The following is a 22,117-nucleotide window of genomic DNA, read 5'->3' on the forward strand; positions in this document are numbered from 1 at the left end:
TATAGCAGGGTGAAATCTTAAGACATATAACACAGGTAAATGTTTTCAAGGAAAAAATGCTGTAAATATGTCATATCTGATGGAAAATAGCTTCATTTCCTCATGCATGAGCGATGAGGTCGGGATTTGATCCTGTGAAATTACTACTATGTGTCACTAAACATGTTTGTGTAAAGCTATTGGAAATGTGTTCACTGAGAGCTGAGCATCTTCACAAAAAAAGGTATCTTGAGTCACTGTTTGACTCCAATTCCTGATTTTTTTTTTTTTTGTTTCCTTCTCTCAGTATGCTGGTAAATGGGAATATAGTTTTGAGGTAAGTTTGGTGACAACTGCAACCCCTGTACCAAATCTAGCATAGCGCATCTCTCTCTCTCTCCTTGTAGCAGTGTCGTTTAGCAGCAACCTGACTTAGTACCTTCCTGTAGATTGTGCTCCAAAATGATAAATCCTACCTATTCAGTCACCACACAGTTTCTAGCTGTCAATGTTTTATATGGAATACATGTATTTTTTTAAGATGGACTGGTAGCTCAGGAATATGTCATGAGAAAGGTCATTTAATAGGAACTGCATGCTCCAGTTCGTGTATACGGCAGGACGCTTGCCCTCAGGCGAGCGTAAGGCATGCCTTCGCCTGGGCGTCCCTCCGACGGGAGCCGGGGCTCCTCCTGCGCAGGCTGCTCTTCTCCAGTTAGCGCGCTTGTGGTGGTCTTTGGTGTCTCCTGACCGACTTCGCCTGACGCGCTCTTGTGCTTATTAAAAAAATCGAGAAGTTCTCGTTGCTGGTAGCGGAGTGAGAGCAGGTATCTGTTCTCTAAAGAAAAAACATACTCTCCGAAATACAAGATGAAGAACGATGACAGAGGAATACGTGGCATGTGAACACAGTTTATTTGAACAGCTAGCATATTTCTTGTGTTGATTGTATATTTTAATAATCCTTTCCACTGTTATTCACAAACGACATCACATCACTAATTTCGTATTTACTATTCTGCATCTTTCAAACAATTACAGATTTTGTAACTGTATCTCTTTTTAAAATTATGGAACCAACTGGAGTTAGCGTAGTCAAACTGATTTCTACCATGAGAGATCATGGCCGATAACTTGAATAGTCCTTTAAATGACAATCTTATTGCTGCGTATTAAAACAACTTGTCCAAAGTTCTTTAAAAATAAGTAGGGAAACCAGTGTAGTTTTAATTCTTACAGTCTTAGAAAGGAATGTTTAATGAAACAGAAAAAGAAGACAAACAATCTTCTTGTTCACATTACTATAGCTTTTCTAAAGTCAATGCAGCCTTCTGATTTACTGACTTTCTGTATCATGTACCAGAGAAAAGAGCCTGGTCAGATTATCAAAATAATGCATCATACTGTTTATCTCCCCATATGTGGAATCTGCTAAACTTGAGCATTTAATGTAATATAAACATGCAATATAGAGAGATCATTACATTTTGAAGTAATTTATTTATGTACTTTTCTTTTCATTCAGAAGAATAGTAGACAGAAGTGAACATGAAGGAATAAAACATAATGGAACAAAAACAAGAACTGATGTTCAGGCTGGTTACTCAAAGTGACATTATAAGGACATTTGTTCTTGATATTTTTTAGTGGGCTCTTTATACATCCTTTATTTCTTCCCTTAACAAAAAAAAAAGGGAGAAAAGGCTGAAATGAATGATTCATAAAGCAAAAGAAAATAGGTCATGTTCTAAGATTATTTCAGTGAAAAGTCTAATTCAGGATTAGCTGTAATTATATGATACTGATCTTTACAATTTTTATAACTAAACTTGAAGCAAAAACACTTGAGCAACGCTAGAGACTGTGTTGGACAATGACGTTGCAGAGTCTACTTCACTGAAAAACTGGACACGGTTGCGAGAGCGGTCAGGGCGAAGCGGTGAGCGACGGCGGCGGTGGCAGGCTCGCGGCGGCCCGGTTTGCGCCGTACAGCGGTTGCCTCTGCCTGGGTGCACCCTCCCGTCTTGCAAAACTGTCCCTGGATGGCGACAGTGAGCAGATGCCAGCAGCAAACTGAGAGGACCTTGCTGGGGCATCCTCTGCTTTTTTTTCAGTAAAACATATAAATGTTTCATTTGTTGTATTTTTTACTTCCGTAACTCTTGAGTAAGCCTCAGTATGTTTGGTGCAGGACATTTCTTCGGTAGAAACATCATCTCCTAACCAACCTTGCTCCACAGCAACAAAATCATGATTGCAACAAACCGATGTATATTTGGGGAAAGATTTAGAGGAACATTAGTCTCTAATCTGCAAAACTTTCAGTGAACGGGTCTCATGTGGACCAGTCCCTCAAAACAGATCAGTTAGAAGATTTTTTTGTGGAATTAAAGCTTATTTCATGAATACATTTATTTGTATATGTGGTTAAAACTAGCCATACTCTGAAAGCTTACAAGGCATCATTTAACATCAGGGAATTCACAGGCACAGTTAGCCATAAATAATGCCTTTAGGGCCGCTGCTTCTAGCTTCATCTGAATCACCGCTATGGATGTCTGTTATTTTCTGTTTATTTAATGTCTGTTATTTTTCCTTTGTTGGTGGTCGCTGGTTGTATTTACTTTTACCGTTTCTCTGTCGTGCAGACCCATACCTTTCTTCATATAATCACGCAGTCGTGTCTGACAATAAGCAGAATAGAGGATGGCACCCAGGGTCCCACGGTGGAGGCTTGCAGTGGTAGCCCTTTGCAAGCGTGGATGCTAAGGAACTACACAAGGCTGGAGGTCTTTAGAAACATTTTTTACAGCCCCACTGATTATTTCCTTTAACAAACTGCCGGAGGTTGGTATTAAAAAGCAAATAGTACAGTGATTTAAGCTCTTCCCAGAAAAATGCTTTTTCATTTTCTGCCTGTCAAACTCCACTGAATTCCTTTCTTGCCTTTACAGATGGTAGTGTATGTAGAATGGTATACGCGTTTAGTGTTAATTACTATAAATTAGAATTAATTTTAGATGGATTCTACTGCCTTGAGCTACCTCCATGATCTATTGATTTCAGAATAATTGTTACTATTTACAGTACATGAACATTTGGTCCCTCCTCCAGTACATTTAAATAAGACCAGTTACAGAGTCTGCTTTGGATGCGTATATTTTGAGAATTCCCAATTTTTTAAGTGATTCCATTCTGAAGACATTAGCCACTCTCAAAGGACAACTTTGAAACGTTCGCTGCCGAAGAAATCAAAATATTGTGCCAACCACTCTTTTTCTTACCTACGCAGTTTCACCGAGTGATAACAGCCGATAGTGACGAGGCAGCTCAGATGCAGTGCTAAAGCAGGAGTTAGTTACTGCCGTTGCTTAGATATACTCCTCTCTCGAACCGAGCTGCTCGCAGGAGGAGGGGGTGGCAGGCGCTTCCTTCCTATCGCGGCAAAATCGGTGCTGAGAGGATGCAGGATGTCATCTTTGTGAGCAAGCACGAGCAGGAGCCGTGCGTGGCGCACCGTCGCAGCAGGAGTGGCGTTTCTCAGTCAGATTTCGAAACTTTCTGAATGCGAATTGTCTTCTGATGTGAGCAACGTCGCACTGGAATCTTTTGCAGATAGCACGTCTCGTTCACAAAAGCCACTTTTTGAAACTGACGGAGAACTTTCAGTTTTCCGTTACTGGTATTTCTAAATACAGACCAAGCTGCTAGACCCAAGGATCTTTACTTTTTACTTCATTATTTTGCCACGGTGTGTTCAGATTCTTTGCCCATCAGAACTGTTATCTGCGTATGTTTGGTAAGTATGAAACTGCACGACTTGCTCTCCTGCACCTGCATGTTTGCAGAGCTAACTCTGCATCCATGCATGGGCTCTCGTCTTTGATGAACACAAAAATTCTCGGCTGGCTTGTGTGAGTATCAGCTCGCCTGGTAATTAATTGTTTCCCAAGCAAAGGAGGCCTTTTTTGTAATAGCACAAATAATAATAGAAGACAGAAAAATGCGTTTAGGAGACAGATGAAAATCCCAATGATATGGTAGTCTAGCGTGAAATTATACACTGAATAAAAGGGAACAGCTGAAGAAGGCGGCAGCAGCATTTTTAGACTTGTTTGCATTTCTGGTTATAGTAGAAGATGATAGCAGCTTAATTGCTCTTAAGACAATGTAAGTGAAGAATCAGTGATGCTTTGCACAGTGTTATTTAGTAAATAGACTACTTCTGTTAACACTACTAATTCTTTCCTCTTGTAATTACAGAAAAATGTCTTATATTCATCATTGAATGCATATCAAATAGCCCCTCAATGATTTGCTATAATATCTGTAGGCTTTTCCTTGAGAATTGCTTAATTGTTTTAAACTGAGGAGCAAATCTCTAGGGACAAGCTATTGAAAGAATATTCATAATACAAATTAGGAGTGTTAATATGTGACGTGTCCGTCCAGTATGAGCTGCAGTGTTAAATTTACTGTGCAGTAGACCAGATATATATCTGGATAATAAAACTGCATCAGATAATAAAACTCCACCAGAGATGGTCATAAGATTAATATAATTATTGGATATCTTTGGCTGTTTTTAGAAGGAAAAAAGGTCCCTCTGAAAACGAAGGAGTTAAGAAGCTGAACGCGCACGGGCGCTGACGTTCACGTGCAGTGGCGTGGCCGTGCCAGCAGTGCCGCTGGCGGGTGGCTGCTCACCTCTTCCTTCCCTAAGGGCAACCCAGAGTGTAACACGCTTTGCTGGGGCAAAGACCAAGCTGCGACGTCCTCCAGTCTCATCAGCAGATTTTTTTCAGTGTTAGTTTGCACCTTACATCCATGAGGTCTCTTACTTGGAATAGACCTTGTATACTGAGCAGCTGCTTAAAGGACCAGATTTGAAGATGTCAGCTCAAAACTTTAGTGTTGCCGTTTTTTGCTGAGACTTGTGGTGTACTCCGGTTGTCGCTCCTGTCTCTTCCCAGAAGGTCCATGTTCGTGATGTTACCTTCTGCTTTCCAGATCTTTGTCTCACTGGGTAGAGGTGTGTGTGGTCCTGTAGTGTCCCAGGTATGTTACTACACAAAGCCATAAACGGCATTGAATGGGACCTATGAGATTTGTCTTTGCCTTTTTAATCAGTCACATCTTTCGAACTAGGGTTAATGTCAGCCTTGACACAGCCCTTCGTTTTTTACATGTCAGCAGGCTGAGGAGCGTCCAAAGGTGAGACTTCAGAACTAGGTCCTGTCTGCTTTAAGATGTGTCTCATTGCTTGTATGACTAAAATTAAACCGTGGATCCTGGCCAAAAATTTGCATCCTTTACCCTTAACACATATGCTGTTGCTGGTGCCAGTTGCTGGGTGATTTCTGTTCTATAATATTGTATGAAACACTGTGTTTTTGCAAAAGCTTCATAATGTGCTTTCGCATATTACTGAGCTGGGCATTGGGAAGGCTGAGATGCAGTAGACCTCTGTGAGGTGCAGTGGTTGCTATAGCAAGGGCTCTTCTCCAGCAGTGTTAGCGCTGCCAGACTACAGTTTAACCGAAGCCCCAGACTACAGCCTTTTTTTTCGCTGAAGATTTATACAAATTATGTTCATTACTAGTGAGACTTTGTGTCAGAGACGCTGGTTTCTCTCCTCTTCCTATTTGCATAACTTGGAGTTACAGTAATGTTGATTATATTCTTAGGAAATTTTTGCATTCGGGAGAGCTGAGCAGCAGTTAGCATGCTTCTTCCTGTTCACGGTTATGCGAGAACTGTGTTGTGGCGTTTAGCTTCTGAGCATAATTTACTGAAGAGCCCTGTGTGAGCCGTGGGCTTTGTGCGTGGCTGCGAGCAAGGGGGCAGGCGTAGTCCTCTGTGACTCCAGCAAGCGCCGCTCTTCGAGGAGACCTTGCTGTTCCTCCACAGCCTGGGGGTTGTGCCATATGCGATAAGTTTATCACGGTGTTAATTAATCCTCTCTCCCTCCTCCTGGAGGCTGCAGGACTCTGCCAGCCCTGTTTTCCCCTGTTCATTCCCTTGCGTAGTGTTTGCCGTGCCGTTGGTCTGTGCACCAGTGGGGAACCTGCTAGCAAAGTCCTGCTCGCCCCGACACGCTCGCAGACTCCCCGAATCCCCCATTTCCATAGTTGTTGGTGCTACGGCAAGGTTGTAACCCCTATGTAGCTGGTACACAACAGCTCAGGGCTTTGCTTGACCGCGGTGCCTGAGCATTTTTACCAGTGCCTCTACGGGCTGCCTGATTATGTGTAAAGCCAACGGAGGGAGGAACGCAGCGAGGCGGCAGGGCTGCGGTAGGACTCGCCGCGCAGCGGGCAGCAGCCCGTGCAGAGCTTGTTTTGAGTGAAATCCCTCTACTCTGGTTTCCGACGGTCAGGGGAGGGCAGGATCCAGCGTCGTCATTCATGTCCCCGTAAAGTCGGTGGCGCAACGCCTGCGTGGGTTTTCCCCGCTGCGCGTGCTGTTGGGGTGGGCAGCCGACGAGGTGATGTCCAGCCCCTTGGAAGCAAAACTCAGCTTCGCCCCCAGCCCGAGGCGTAGCGCTAGGGCCGGCGCGCGGCGTTGCGGGCGGCGTTGCTCCGGCACGCGCCGCGCTGCTGGCCTGCAGGCGCCCGTGCAGGGCTGAATACAATACTGTTTTTCCAGATGCTGGAAGACCTTCTAGGCGTTAAATGTTTACATTAATGGCAGTAAATTGGTATAGGTGCATGGCTGTGATTTTGTATGTAAAAACCCCAAAACAACCCCTGAACAGTGATGGACAAAACATCTACTTCTCAACTTGAATTGGCATATCTAATTTTATCTGTTTCATGTTTAACACAGTTTCATGTTTAACTTTATACGATCTGACTGAACATATTGTCCCAGTGCTTTCAAACAGATCATTTATTTCTTCAAAATATATTCTGTTTCCTGTTGTCCCCTTCTGACCCTTACATTCCTTAAAAATGTAAGTATTCACATGTGTGTTACTGTTGTTCTTATAATACTTTGCAAATGTATTTCCATTAGAAGTTATCTCTGAACTAGCAATACATATACAATCTGAAAGGCATATATATATATATATGCATATATATATGCATCTATATTCAGGTTGTCGGAGTTTAAATTCCTTAATCCAAAAAGCTGTTGCTTTGCGATAAAATTTGCACGCTCCTATTTTGCGCTTGTCTGTGACGTCCATCCGCGTACGGACGGGGCAGAGGTGGTTTCCCAGGGCGCCTGACCCGTGCTGCGGCAGCTCGCGCCGGTGCTCGTGGCGAGGTGGAGGGGTCGTAGGGCGGCGCGGGCGAGAGCAGGCAGCGGTCCAGGGGTGCGCGCTTGTCCGGCGACCTGTGTAGCGGCTAGAAAAAGACTAAAAATGCCCATTTTCGGCAGTAATGACCTTCCTGCAACTCGTACGCTTCTCTGTTGCAGAGGCTGGTTCTGAGGCACATCAACAGCAACCAGTGCCTTGACGAGCCGTCCGAGGAGGACAAGATGGTCCCCACCATGAAAGACTGCAGCGAAAGCCGGTCCCAGCAGTGGCTGTTGCGCAACATGACCTTGGGGGCCTGAAGCCAGGAGACCCTCCGCCCGGCCCGGCCCGGGGCCGGGGTGCTCCTTGCTCGCCCGCCAGCTCACGCCGAGGATGTCCCGCGTCCTTCCTTCGTGGCGGGCGGAGAGGCGCTGAAGCCCTCTGAGATCCCGCCGGCAGAACGAAGTCCTCGGGGCTCCCCTGTTACGGCTTCTTTCCACGTGCCCCTTTGAAATCTGTGTCTGCTCCAAAGAAGCACATTCAAACCTATAAATAGCGTAACATATGCTGCTGTCAATGCAAACGCTCTCAAAAAACGTTTCCAGAGAAACCTTTTATGAACCTTATATCAAAGAGCTCGGAAGGGAGGGTGTTTTCTCTTGGTGTCGCACAATCCTGCCTAACAGTGACGTGCTGTAAAACGCTTTACGCAGCTACCTTGCGTGGGGAAGGAGTCTGGCAGCCTCGACGGATTTGTACCGGCCCTTCCTGGCAACGCGGTGAGGATATTTGCTCTTCCCTTGTGTCGACTGGGACTCGGGGAAGCGCTGAACGGAGGACACTGCTGAGCAGCCCAATTACTGTACGTAGCGGCTGTTTCATGTCCTGGGCCGGGGCGGGGGGAAAACGGCGTGTCTCTCCTGAGAAGATGCTGGGGAAAGCAGCAAAACTGAGCAAAGACTGCATTAAGAAATTGAAATTAAAGAACAGCAAAAGACGTTGGGACGCTACTCAGAAGCAGGCGCGCCGGGCGCCGATGCCTCCGACTAGCGCGAATTGCAGCGGCCCGCGTGACGGCCGCGGGGGCACGGGTGGCCCTCCGGAGGCCGAGAGTCAGGCTCAGCTCAGTCTGCAGCTGCTACCTTTCAGCGTTGAGATATACCTGCATACCGTATACAACATATAAATGCGTTCATCCGTGCTTCCTCTAGGCACAGGGGACAAAGTTACGGATCAAATCTCAGTTCTAGCGCTGGATGTCCTTGCTTTGATAGCTGTGACAGATGCTTATTTATATTTTTTAATAATTTTGTGGCTTAATTATTTTGTTTTTGTTAACATGGTTATTAAAATTGCACTGGTGACACTCAGTGGTGTCAGAGGCTTCATAGGACCTAATGCGGCATCAGCCTGCGGGGTGGAGGGAGGGTTGAAAAAGCGTCCTATCCATACGCATAACATCTGGGGGGGGGGACGGATCTCAGTAGCTTGTAACGGGTCTGTTGTGAAATGTTTTGACCGGGTTTAATGGGGCATAAGCCTGCCCGTACTTTCCGCTTAATGCTCTGGTTAATATGCACTACTAGTTCCATGTGAGTACATACTATAAAATTCGTAGATCACCTGTACTTTTGTGATACATACCATTAAATGAAAATCAGAAGTGTATTAAATTTGAAAAGTGATTGCTACGCGTGCATGGGAGCTATGGCATCATGGAATAACTCAGACTGGAAGGTCATCTAGGCCAACCTCCCTGCTCAAAGCAGCGTCAGACACATCTGATTCTCATCTTAAAATCCCCACAAAAATGCGCGGTATGGCTCAAGTCTAGCAAAACAGAAGGCGGCTGTAATTTTGCTTTGTAGAAAAAGCATGAAAACGTCACAGACAAACAAATTTAGACACCAATCTTCATGCAGAAAGCTTTTCTAAAAGTGTTTCCTCATCTCCTTTCAAAGGGATGTTTGCACATACACAGCCGTTTGTGCTGGCGCATCGCTTTTTGGCACTTGCCTTTTGCGTGTCATTGCAGAAAGAAACATTGTGGAAGCTCCTACAACTTTTAAGAGTATTTACCGACAGTAGAAACATGCAGTCGGTCATGTAATCCAGTTTGGTTACCTCCAGTATATCTTATGTAATATGTCTAGGTGCAAATCACCAAAGCTGCTAAGAGTCTTACGCTGCCATTTTTGGAACACAAATTATTCTTGATGTCATCAAGACATGGAAGGACATGTCAACGTGCCCTTGGGGTGTAACTGCCTCGACTTCTGAGTCGAAACTCAGAAACAGATGAAGAAAAGAATCCTTCTGTCCTTAAAATAACTAGGAAGGTTAGTGTCCTCTTATTACAAAGCATGTATTCCCTTGACTAGGATGACAAGTTTGGAGTGTTATGCTCTTTGACTCTGGCCAATGAATCCTTGTGTCAGTGGCTACACTGCTGTATCACCGATTGGGGAAAAGAAGGAAGTGAAATGATGCCCATTTGTTTTATTTCACTTATTTATGAGCTGAGTACACGCTGTCCTCACAGAAAAGAAAATGTTGTTGGAGGTCATCTCTGCTGTCAGAAAGGGCTGGCGCCTAGAAGCTGCACGCAGGTCGAGAGAAGACCATGCTTAAATTCAGCCCTGGTGAGTAATGCCATTGACTTGAAGGGGTTGAACCCTGGATTTTCTCCCTGTGTAAGAGTATAAAAGTACAAGGAATAATTACAGAAAAGTCTTACGTAAAGCGACTTTTATGCAGAGCGAGGTGGTGATCTTGAGGTATTGCAGGGGCACCTTAAATGCTAGTGCAATTTCAAAGCTGATGGATCATGCGGTTTTGTGAGTGAGGGCAGGAGCTGAGTACTTGGGTGCCTGTCCTGCCTCCTAGCGCTGAGTCCCTGCACGGCCTCGGCACGTCAGTTAGGCTAAAATGCTTTAGCGTAGCTGGCCTGGTCGCCTGTTGGTGCGTGTCTGTAGTGCAGTGCCCACAAACTGAAGCATGCAGAGTTGTAGACCACGTTTGAAGAATACAGGTCTGTGTCCATCTCCTTACCCATAAGGTATCTCAGAAAGGTCTTGGGAGGATTGACTAATATTTGTGCAATGTGTTTAAAATATAAAGAACTTTACAAGCGCTGAGTATAATTATTTGTTATTACACTGGAAAAATGTTTCTGGATCTCGTATTGTTTTAAGAATTGCTTTGGTGAAATGAGAGCCAGGCGTAATGCTAGATGGCATTAGCAAGGTGAATATTTTGAAGAGAAGGGTTCAACCATAAGCTCTCGCTTCGGGATCTTCTCCGGGGGCCGCTGCTGCGGGATCGGTTCCCGGTATTTCCGTGTCGGGAGCGGATCCGGCTGCTGCGCGGCACGGGGCGCTAACACGTCCGGTGGGACGGCGCCGCGCTGGAACGGCCAGCCAGCAAACTGTGCGGTTTTAGGGTGCTGAATGAGCACCAGCAGTGTGTTTTAACTGGGCAACGTGACTTTTGGTGTCAGTGTTTATCTTCTAACACTTAATAACGTACATCCAGATTCATAGTTCCCGTAAGTCGATTCCCGCCCCCTCCAACACCCCATTTCTGTTCTCTGGGAGCAGTTACTCAGGACCGCGTGGTAAGTGTCGCTTTGCAGGGAAAGGCCACGACAGGCTACGGGATAGAAAGCCCAGGCGTATTTTAGAAATATGGGGCTCCTGCTCCGTGTTTTCTGAGCTCGGAAGAGCCTGTGGGGCGTGGTGGTTCGGAGGCCTCGCTTACGGATGGATGCTCCTGAGTAAGTGCTTGAAACACAGAGTCAAATTAGGTTTATAAAAGTAGATTGTGGGTAAAGAACTGCACATTTTAAATGTTGTAGCAGTTATTAAACGGTATACTGGTACTCTTTGCTGTACATTTAAATATTTATACATTTTTGCAGAATTAAAATATACTGGTTTAGTTTTCTTCCAGTGTGTTTGTTTTTTTATAGGTGTTTTAAGTCCTTACGGTCAAGTGATGGTGTCCGCTAAAAAACACTTTCCACCACAAGCCCTTTATTTTCAGACCCTGTATTTCCATGGGAAACTTCTGAAACATCCGGAAGAGGTGCTGCCGGCTCCGTGCTGGGGACGTGGATGTACGAGAGCTGCGTCCGGGCCAGCCTGCGGGGACGCGGGGACGAGTTTGCCTGTCAGGCTCGCTATTGCCCGCCTCGCCGGGACGGGCGCACACGGCAAGGAAAGGGAGCTGGGGCGTCGGGTGAAGCCGGGCTGGGACACGCGCGGCGGCAGTGGTGGTGGTGGTGGCGGTGGTGGCGGCGACGGCGGCGGTGGCGGCGGTGGTGGTGGTGGCGGTGGCGGTGGCAGGGCCAGGCGAGGTCCTCTCCTCGCCGCCTGCATCCGCTGCCTCCGCGCTGACCCGCGTCCATACCCCAACGAGGCGTAGGCAGCCCTCTTTTCCAAAATACTATTTTTCAGGAAAAAAAATCCTTAATTAAGATTTCCTGAACTCAAGTTCTGTGGTAGATGTTGCTCACATGCTTCGTCAGACATCCAGGTTTTGGAAAAAAAAAAATCTCAGCGGGAAAGAAGCAGCGTTTGTATAAACTGGGCTTCAGGTCTCCCTTTGCAAAGGGCTGCGGAAAGGCCAAACTGGCCGATCTTATACTGCAGGCAGCTTTGCTGACTTGCGATGCTGCTCATCCACAGCGCTAGCAACACTGTCTGATTACAGAGCTCTAAGGAAAATAAAGAATGCGGTTGCATTTAAAAAGAATGTGCAGTGCCAATAACAGAATGTCAGTTTTATTTTAGCGGGTGGAGGATTTTCTTATTTTAAGTCACCTCTTGAATTCTAAAACTCTCAGATAAATTCTGGTAAGGAGGAGGGAGAGAGTCTATTTTGAAAAAGGATTTGTTAATATAAATGAAAATTAATCCACCTCAGGAGACTGAGAGGGAGAGATCTGCTCACATCATCATATTCTCTAGAAAAAGTGATTTCTGAGAAATTTTATCACAAACAAACAGCGATGTGGCGATATCAGATTGTATTTCAGATTGTACAGTTAACCTGGGTTGCTGGCCTAACCCAAAGCTTCGGGCAGGCAAGGAGAGCGATGCCCTGACAGCGTACGAGCGACGGACCAGTTTGTGGCCTTCATCTGCATGGTTCTAGAGAAACAGGAAAGAAGTGAAACAGTTGATGATAAAAGAGATGTTTTTACAATAGCAATTTCAGAAATGAATTTCACAATTCATCCTTTTATACTCTCACTGTGTGTACTGATCAGCTAATTTGCAAAAGTCCTTTGTAGTTAATACCTTGCTTTGCAGCGTGATGTCCTTCCGAAGCAGCGCTCTTGCTTGTGCGATTACAGAGAAGTTCTTAATGCTTTCTAGCAAGGTTTAGCAGTTTCAGTATTTTCTGAACCTAAAATTATTCGATTGCCTTCAGAGGAATATGTATTTGTCCATTTATTTCTGATGAGCTGTAGTTTATACAAAACATTTATCACATATATGCAATTAAAAAGATGATTGTCAAGACACTGCTCTGATTATTAAAATATTTTGTAACGATGCAATTAACTGTAGAGCTCCTCTTAATTATAGTATGTGAATCATTTAGATGAATCATAAAATATCTATTTGTGAGAAATGAATGCAGGAACAGAGGTATTTTTCTTTTTTGCACGTCACAAAAATGTTAATTATTAGGACTGATTATGGAGCAGGAGAAAACGTATAGAGAAACTATAGCAAGAGAAACAACATACGTCTCATTTTCCTTAAAAAACTGTACTTGTGTTTATTTCTTTTTCTGAGGCATACTTTAAGAGTTTTAGAGAGACAAAGCTTGAGCTGTGGCTCAGGTCCTAAGAGCACCCCCGTGTCCCTGGAGAGGACAGCTGCCCTGATGGAGCACCTCTGCCGCAGTCGAAAACTTACATTTCAAACCCGAGTTTGAAAGGGGTTTTGTGGAGGATGGTAGGATTTGTCCTAAAACCCAGAGCCATGTCACTCACGAGCTGCGGCACTGTGTGTCCCCAGGTCGGGGTCTATTTTTGGTAAGTGCGGATCATAAAGAATTAGCTTCATTATTTTATTTGTAGCCATAGCATCCTGCCAGGGGCCTGGGAACAAGGAGCCCGTCCCAAGCACGCGGCTGGGCCTTGCAGCTAGCACGTGCTTTTAGTTATTTTTATCAGGAGTTTGGGGATTACGCTACAGGCTGACCGGGCATGTAGTCAGCCGCAGCCATTTTCGGGGCTATTTTTGGCCGTGTCGTCTGTCGTTGCAAGGGCAGACAGCGAAGCATCACACCTAACGTTTTCTTCACGGGATACGACGCCGAGCAGACACGAAAAGCATAGATTTATGAGTTGCTTAATTAGATTTCCACCGGCTATTTAGCCTTGACAGTTATAAAGCTTCCGTTTCTGTTCTTTTGATACAAAAGTTTTAAATTGTCACCGATATGAACTCAATGTGAAGAACGCGGTTTATTTCTTCTTTTTTAAAAGTTGCTTTCTCTATTTATTTGTTTGCAGATGATGCTAATCGCGCTGCGTACCAAAGAGCACTGCTATGCTAACCTAGTAAGCAAACGCTTGAGGAGCGAATCTGAGCGTGATCAGACAAATACTGCTTGTGCTGGGCTGGAGTCGGGGAGGAGCGTCCTCGGCAGCCCTGGGCCGTGCCCCCGCAGCGCGGCTCACGAGCTCGCCTTCGTCCCCCAGTTTCTTCTCTGCGCCTTCACGAGTTGGACGCGTCTCCGCTGGGATTATGATCTGCCATAGGGGTTGTCCTTCCTGCGTGCCGGGTGCCTGCGCGGCCTTTCACCGCGGCACCTTCCAGGCAGCGCGGCGAGCGGGCGGCCCCTGCCCCGGCGTTGCACCGCCGGCCGCGGGCGTCCCCGCTGCGGTGCAGGGGACGCGGCTGCAGGAAAGCACGCGCTCGCCCGTACGGCAGGTTTACCGAAACGCGTCCGAGGTCCGCTGTGGGCGATAGCTGGAGCAGACCTGGTTTAGAAGTGAAGCGTGTCTCCGAGCGCTGTAGGTTCTGGGCAGGTCGGAACGGCAAAGGCACCCGGCACCGAAAACGAGCTGCTTTTCTCGCGCAGCAGATGAGACGGGAGCCAGTCGCGCCGGCGCTCGGCCCGACGAAAGGCAAACTGCAAGGTGCTCTTTGGCAGCGCGGCTTTTCTACAGCTACGAAGTTAAACAAGCCAGCGGTTGTCCTGCCTCTGCGAAGGCGCGGGCGCTCCCGTGCCCGAGAGCTGGCCTCGTTCTGCAGGGCTTCGTTAAAACCGCGCCTCGGCGCAGAGCACGTTGGCGTTACGCTCCTGGCGCAAAGATGCGCTGTTAAAAGGGTGCGCGGGCACGGGACGACTTGCTCGTCTTGCAAGAGCCGTGTGCAATGAGTGAGCCTCCTATAAAGACGGAAGTTTTTCAGCAGCGGTAGCTAGAGGGGCATGTCAAGGAAAAGGGCGTTCCAGTTAGGCTGAGGAAGCTATCCCCTACGGCTATGCCTCTTCTGCCTAGGAATGCTCTGCCCATTGTGCGTTTCATTTTTTAGGAGCGCAGGAGCGATAGGTTCGGTGCTGCGCGTCTAACACGATTCACCTGCTGGGAGGTCGTAGATATTTAATAGGAACAACTCAGTTCACCTCTGCTGTTATCATGGTAATACCGCCTTCGCATTCTGCAAGGTTATATCTACCCTAAGGAATGAGTCATACTTAGAAGTGATTAAATTGGTGCTCCATAATTCAACTTTCATTAACATAGAGGAGTTTTTTCTTTAACCATTGTCCTTTCATTGTATAAATATATCTTGATAATATATTGTGTTCTGCCTGTTGCACTGTGAATGTGGGAGTTTAAATGTAGTGCTTTCACCACGGAGGTGTAATAACATTAAAAGCAGAGGCGCACGCGGCAGAGCAGCTGAACTGGAAGGAAACCGCTGGTTCTTCAGCTCCTTCCAAAATGCTTTACCGGCTTTCTGCCCTAAATAGCTTTTTACTGCTGGCATGAGGTATCGATAAAAAACCTGAACCACGGTGCCCACCGCGAACAACAGCAAAACACAGGTATCCGGTTCGTCAGCGGTGACAGATCTGTGAGGGTCTAGTGACGAGCGCCAAGAGAGTCACTCTGGGGTGAGCTCTCAAGGATTTTGCTGCAACAATTAAGTTTCCCATGTTTAAGTCCTAATAAGTGTTTGGGGGGGGGGGGGGGAAAGAGCACTTAAATTTAGGTTTAAGGCCAGGAAACACTACATTTCAAATAAGATTCGTGTTTGTCTGCTTCGGTTGGCAGGCTTGCCTCAGCCCCATGTCCTGCGTCTCGGCTCTCTGAGCACGTTTCGGGTGCTGGCGCGTGCCTTTGAGGTGCTGCTTCGCGTTGCTCTCCCTGGTTTCATCTGGCGTGGTCGGCAGCCCGGCGAAAGGGCTCGACGCTTGCCCCGTGCCTGCGGGGAGGAGACGGCCGCGCGCAGCGCCGGCTCTCGTACTCCGGCTCCTGCTCAGGTTGGGGACGCGACTCTCCTGGCCCGGGTCCCTGGGAGGCCGGTGGCGGGATCCCAGCGCCGGTTCCCGCAGAGCGGGGCCAGCCGAGGGGCATGCTCCACTCTCCAGATTTCTTAAGAAGGTCTCAGAAGCTACGCTTACCTGAATTTCCTCCCGTCTTGTATTTTCTATGGCAGGGCAGACTCATCACTCGCGTCTTGCCCAGCGTGGCAGCAAGGAAGCCTGGTGCCGATATCCTCTTCCAGCGCATTGAGACCGATGCTAAGGAACCTCATGCAGAGCGTCACAAGGTAAGAGTTTAAGTTATGCATGGAGACACATACAATCCTGATCAATAAGGAGCAGAGTAGGTTGGCAAATGCAACAGTAATGACATTTGGTACATGAATTATGAGTATGCTCTCCTTTTTAATGTGTAGTGGTGAAGGCAGGTCATGAGTTATTTTTATTGAGGAGAAGAGTCCTCAGAGAAACAAAAACAATCAGCTTTCTGGCTTTGTGTGATGTTTCTCAACGCTATCAACGTTTCTTTTTCCATCCTATGGGAGCTCGGCAAGGAGAACTGTCAAGCTCTATATTTCTTTACTGGTTCAGAAATAAAAGTAGCTATTTGCAGAACTATATTTCCCATCAAAATATTACAGTGTTCACATCCTACCTGGATTATCTGTAACTAAAGATACTGCTGCAGAGTAACAGTCATGTTATGTAGGTTTAAGCAAGAAAGTAATATTGGAATAGGTTTCCAAAGTCAAGCGTTTAATACAGTCAGAAGAAACACAGGTCTGTGACACCAACTCAATTTATAAGCTAGCTGATTTCTCAGCCAAGTTTCCACATGTCCCATAGCGCTCTCTTCCATGGCCAATGTATTTTATAAAGTTTCTAACTCACAGAAGTGGCAACAGCTCGTTGCTTTAAATTAAATCCGAAGCATTTCATTTTACGTGCAGTCCTTTCGGGGCCCTGCGTGACTCAGAAGAATGTGACAGAAAAGAAAATAAAGTGGAAGATCATTAGATAGCTCTGCGCAGAAATATGGGTCCTCGGAGAAGACAGAGGAAATGAAGGTCTGCAAAGGAAATCACTGAGTACAAAGAGCGCAGACTTTCCGCCCACTGCTAAGAGGAGAAGTCCTCTTAGGAACTGGTCTCTGACATATTATACTTTAAATCTCCTAAACCATCAGCATACATTATCATGACTCTTAGAAAGAGGAATCCTGGAAAATGTAGTGAAATTACAGATTGGAGAGAGAAATATGAGTCCCATGATGAGACAGCCTGATATACAGAGAGAGGTGGAGAAGATGAAAGAGAGGCTTTCAAATATGGAGAGAGAGAGTTTAAAATCCTCAGGAGCAGGGATTTAAATGAATCATCTAGTGATACAGTTCATGAAGATTCATACCTCACTGAGGGTAAGCTTCCGTAATTCAACATTGTCTTTCTGGTTGCAATAATCAAGCTGCCTATGAAGCTTAAATCTGCAAAATAATTCCAAAAGCACTTCACCCTTTCTTCCTGGGCTCAAGGAAATGTTACACTTGCTGAGATCGGGGAGGCATTTTTTTTTTCAGACCAGCTGACAGCAAACTCCCATAACGTGTGCTCGCAAGTAAACACGCTTCCCCGGGAAGCGGGTGCTTAAAACCGAGCGAGGCCGGCGGGGCAGGCGGATGGGGCGCGTTAGCTTGCAAACAACTCAGTGCTATATACTGTCTTTAAATCATACCAATTAGTTGCTGACAAGCAGACAGATTTGCTAGCAATTTTTTCCTGTGTCCCACTGATATTTAGCTGTGTTTGCGTGAAATATTGTTGCTCTGCCTGCTGCGCCTGCGCTAGGGCGCTTCACCAGTGGCGCCGGCTTCAGCCAGCCCTCGGTTGTAAAAGGCAGGAAAGGGTAGCTGGAAAGCCAGTCAAGTCATTTTGGTGGGATGATGCTGTTAAAAAGTGTTTTACCTTGCCTGTTTGGCAAGGATCACACCAAATTTTATATCATTAAAGACACAAATCATCTCACCTGGGATATGAAAGTTTAGAGGGGACATGAACCTGCTTGGAGCAGGAGGCTGGACTACATGACCTCCCTCCCGACCTCAATTGATCATATGAGCCTATAAAAAAAGCTACAAAAAGGGGTGTCAAGGAGGGCTGATTTTATTTAACTCAAGCAGTCAACGCCCTTGACAAGGGCGATTTCCTGCAACAGAGCTGGAACAGCTTTTTGTAAGAGCACTGCGCTTCCCGGCAGCTCTCTCCTACTCGTCCTTTCCGCTCCAGTGTCGTCACGGTTGTTCCTTTAAATGGCCAACCTCACGGATTAGCGGAGAGGCTCGGTAGGAGCCGGCGGGGCGCTGCGAGTGCCGCGCGGGCCGGGGCTGCCGCGCGCCCAGGGCAGCAGGAGGCCGCCGAGGTGCCGGCGAGAAGTCAGGGCGGCCCCGGAGGAGCCGTCTTCCGCTTCAGACACAAGCCCTTCTGTATAAATGCGTGGCAGCACCTATTACTTGAGCCTCATGCAGACTTAATTTACTCATCCTAAAGAAAATGCATGCTCTTTTCTTTTTATTTCTTCATTTTTTCTCCTGCAGAACAACCGGGGCTCTGAAGTCGTCGGCAGGGAGCGGCTCCGATAAAAGTCGGCGTCGGTTGTCTGCGGAAAAGGCGCCTCCCGTAGGAAGTTTTGCCTTTTTCTTTTGATCTGAGAGGGCGTCTAAAGCTACGGAGCGGCGTGAGCGCGCTGTCAGGCGTACGGCGGCGGGTCCGCGGCGGGCCGTTCGCTGCAGCGTAAGGCCGCGAGCAGTTGCAGGTCATGCTCTGAAATGCAACGCTGCGCCGGCTTCACCAGCGGACGGACAGAGGGACGCCCGCCCGCCCGGCGCGACCCGCCGCGTGGCCGGAGGCGTCTGCTCCGTGCTTGGGGCTGAAGGGACGGCCGTGACGTGGACGAGCCCGCGTCCTGCGGGGCCGGCGGGGGGTTCCCGCGCCGGCGCCGGAGGGCAGGTTGCTCGCCGGCGCGGGAAAGCGAGGAGGCGATCCCGGAGGGACAAAGCCACTGCAAAGCGCCCACGTCCCCTTATTCCTCTTGAGGGACGTCGGCGCGGGTCAGCTGGCGCCGCGGAGCAGCAGGTTCAGACGAGCGGCGCACGTCTTTTCTCCGCCGTCTGCTCCGGCTCGGAGGTCAGCACAAAAATACGGGTTTTTCCAGACTTGGGAAGATTCCCCGCTCTTGCTGCGAGCCCAGAGGCAGGGCTGAGGGCAGACCTGGGGGTCTCTGAAAGTCGTCTTTTTATTTTTAAGACGGCGCGCGCCGCATGGCGCTTGGCCGCTCTGCCGGGACGGCGGCTCCGAGCTCGGCGCCTGGTGGAAAAGGGGCTGGAGAGCAGCTACGGAGAGCTGCTGCGCGAGTGCTTCCTTGTGAGCTCCTCAGCTGTTACTGCTAGGAGCAGTCCGTGCTAGCGCGTGGAGAGTATGAACCCTCTTCCGATGCCTCAGTTGCTCAGGATGCGATGCAGCCGCACATCCAGTTTCTAGTCCTGAAGCACGTCTTTTTGCTGCTTAAGGCAAAGCCTAAAGAACTTAGCATCTTGATAAGACGCTTATCTGCAGAAGAGGAGCATGGTTTATTTTTACCACACTATTGTTCCTCCCTAAGAATCTGTAGTTATTATTTGTTTTACATGTTTCTTTTGGAAAGGAACATCATTTTACTGTTTGCCTGCCCTTTGCTTTCCTAAAACAGTATTTGTAATGCAGCTGGTAAGATGTAACCATGGGTTTGTGTTAGGATAGTCTTGCTGTCAAACCGAACTCAGCACGGAGTCAGAATGTATACCGTTGAAGTTGTACAAATATATGTCACTACATTTTTAAAAACATGACCCCCCCTCCATACATTATGCATTCTTTCTGAAATATTCAGTATCTGGCTCTCTTCATTTCATTGTAACTGAACATCATAGGCTTCACAAACCCAAGCAGGATATTCAAAAATAAACTAGTTATAACTGCAATTTTCACCTCTGTGTATCTTACCTCTGGCCAAAGTGGTAGAGAGATCTTTTGTTCCTGACAATCACACTTTTTGTATAGTTTACGAATAAGAATGTGCTTTGATTTATTTACTACTTTTCTAATTGTGAAGTGTCTTCATGGGACACAGGAAAACAAGTAAGACCTGCTGGTGGGGCTGGCGTACTTTGGGCTTTCCCGGGAGAGGGGGCAGCTCCGAGGAGGTGGCCGCGGCGCCCTGGGGACAAAGAGCTCTCGCTGAGGACACGAGCACCCATCACGCGTGTCTCCACCTGCTCTAGAAACCCGAGCTGGGTTTCCTCAGGTTACTGCTATACTTCTGTAGGCAAAACTAAATCTAAATTTCATTAAAAAAATGCAAATATGCACCAAAACTTTGTGGGCTGGACCCATATTTCGTTTTCAGTAGTTCATTATTTTGCTGATAAAATATATTTTCAGCGCTTCCAATGACGTGAATTTCTAAAATATGTAAGTAAATACGTCTGCTCCAAAAGGATCATCAGCAAAGTAAAAAGCACTCTTCTTTGGATGCATGTCACACTTCTAAAGGAAATTAGACCACACTACAGAAAAGCAATTACTTAGTTAAAATCAATCTGCAGCGAATTATATGCGTGCCTTATTCTGAAGTCTCTCAATAAAATTCGCTGAACCCAAGAGATCTCCTATCAGAGGAGGAAGGAGCTGAAATTGGGCACATCTTAGTTTTGCCCACGAGAAAACAAACACGTCTAGAAGAGCAAAAGCAGAGAAAGAAAGTGAAGATTTTTCCTTCTTGCAAAATGTATAGATTCTCAGAAAGTAGCAGATGCTTTTTCAAGCATGTGCAGTGGATGCAGACGGTGTCGTGTCGGCTTTGGGGTGGCCTTAATGACCACTGTCGCTGTGCTGAGATTTTCAGTCTGTGTCATCTGCCAAAGCTGGTTATTTCTAAAACAAAATCTAGCAGTGGGTTTATAAGAGCATCCCTCCCAGCTCATTAAAAAACGAGGGGCGTCTGTTAAAATTGCTTTGGTTTATGTGGTGGTGCTGTCTAGCTATGAATCGACTCGTGTTTCCAGCCGGGCACTAAATTGTTTGGAAGACAGCACAGAGCTTTCGACTCCTTGTTGGGGGCATTTTCAGCTGTATCTCAATATTTTTAAAGACACCCTTCGCTGTTCCTCAGGAAATACCACTGGCGGCTGAGCGATGAAAGCGTGTTTTTCGGGAGGGAGCGTCAGCTCTGCAAACTCATTGCATATGGGCAGAAGATGGACTTCTGTGGCGTAGCCGTTTTGCTAGATGACATTGCTCTTCTGCATGGGTTATTTCGAGGGAATAAAGCTCGTTAGGGCCTCTTCAGCTTCGTTGCGCTGGACAGCAACCTCTGCCGCCGCGTCCGTCGTCTCTGTTTAGGGCAGTAGGAACCGGTGCCCGTGCAACAGGCAGCAAGCGCAGTCGATGCTGTCGTGGCCGCGCGCGCCGTGGTGCTGGCCGGCCGTGGGCGCAGGCGACGGGGCACCCGCCCGCTCTCGCTGCCCTGCTGCAGAGCCCGGCCTTTCCCGCTCCCTGTCATTGCCACGGCAATGCGGCCGGTGAGATACGTGCCCCTGCGTGACACTACGTGCAGACCTTGGCTTCCCTTTAACAAAACGATAGGTGCAGAACCGCGCCGGGCTCGTCCCTGCCTCCTGCAGGAGCCAGCTCGGTCCCTTCTCGGCGCGCGTGAATCATGTATCGGATATACTTTGCCTGAATTGAGCAGTTTTCTTTCTTCTCAGTTTTCAGTCTCGCCTCAAGTAGCTAACGCTCGTCTCGGGTGCACGCGCAATACATCATTCATCAGCTCTGCTGGTTGTTGGCCGTGAGGAGTTCACCGCGGGCAGCTGGGGGGGTTGAAACGGCAGCAGGGTCTAGCCGGGCTTCGGAGGGCTACGTGGCTTTGGTTTTCTTGCCGGAGTGATTGCCACTCTTGAGGATCTTGTTTGGGAAATAAACTTAGCACATTCTGGACTTCAAAACTATGTCAGCAGTGTCACTGAGTGCGTCGCCGGGTATGGGCCTGATGGAAGCGGCTTTCCAGGAAAAGGAATGACTTGCTCCCGTTTTCTCTTTTGTAATACCCGATTCTACGTGTTGTTGTAACAGCTGGTGTGCTGCATGCATGCCTAAGTATAAAACTAGTTATTGGGATAGCCACAGCCGGTAAAAAGCAAAAACCAGGAGAGACTAGATTTTACTTGGGTACTGAGCAGATGGATGTTAATGGAACATGGTCACCTGCTTCGAGTGGAAAGTCACCTGCGGGGTAATTACAGCCTTCCCAAAACCATTTTGCTCTTTTTTCCACTGGTTAATT

General features: G+C 47.3%; 1 protein-coding gene across 9 annotated transcripts in view; it reads left to right on the forward strand.

The window, feature by feature from the left end:
* Positions 1 to 21,087, forward strand: part of GALNT13 (polypeptide N-acetylgalactosaminyltransferase 13) — a 176,503-nt gene extending 155,416 nt beyond the window's left edge. For 2 of the 9 annotated variants that reach the window (XR_011142019.1, XR_011142024.1), the window contains exons 13-18: positions 7,405 to 9,867; positions 11,270 to 13,805; positions 14,785 to 15,370; positions 15,531 to 15,739; positions 15,916 to 16,029; positions 18,333 to 21,087. Coding sequence is in view for 1 of the 9 variants with exons in the window: in XM_068949416.1 (XP_068805517.1) it covers positions 7,405 to 7,545 (141 nt within the window). In the remaining 8 variants the exon portion in view is untranslated. Of the gene's footprint in view, positions 1 to 7,404; positions 11,170 to 11,269; positions 13,806 to 14,784; positions 15,371 to 15,530; positions 15,740 to 15,915; positions 16,030 to 18,332 lie in introns of those variants that run through there. The other 7 variants (XR_011142020.1, XR_011142022.1, XR_011142021.1 and 4 more) reach the window with 7 other exon arrangements.
* The last annotated feature ends 1,030 nt before the right edge of the window (positions 21,088 to 22,117 follow it).

This window comes from Struthio camelus, chromosome 6 (assembly GCF_040807025.1).
Source record: "Struthio camelus isolate bStrCam1 chromosome 6, bStrCam1.hap1, whole genome shotgun sequence".
Taxonomy (NCBI): domain Eukaryota; kingdom Metazoa; phylum Chordata; class Aves; order Struthioniformes; family Struthionidae; genus Struthio; species Struthio camelus.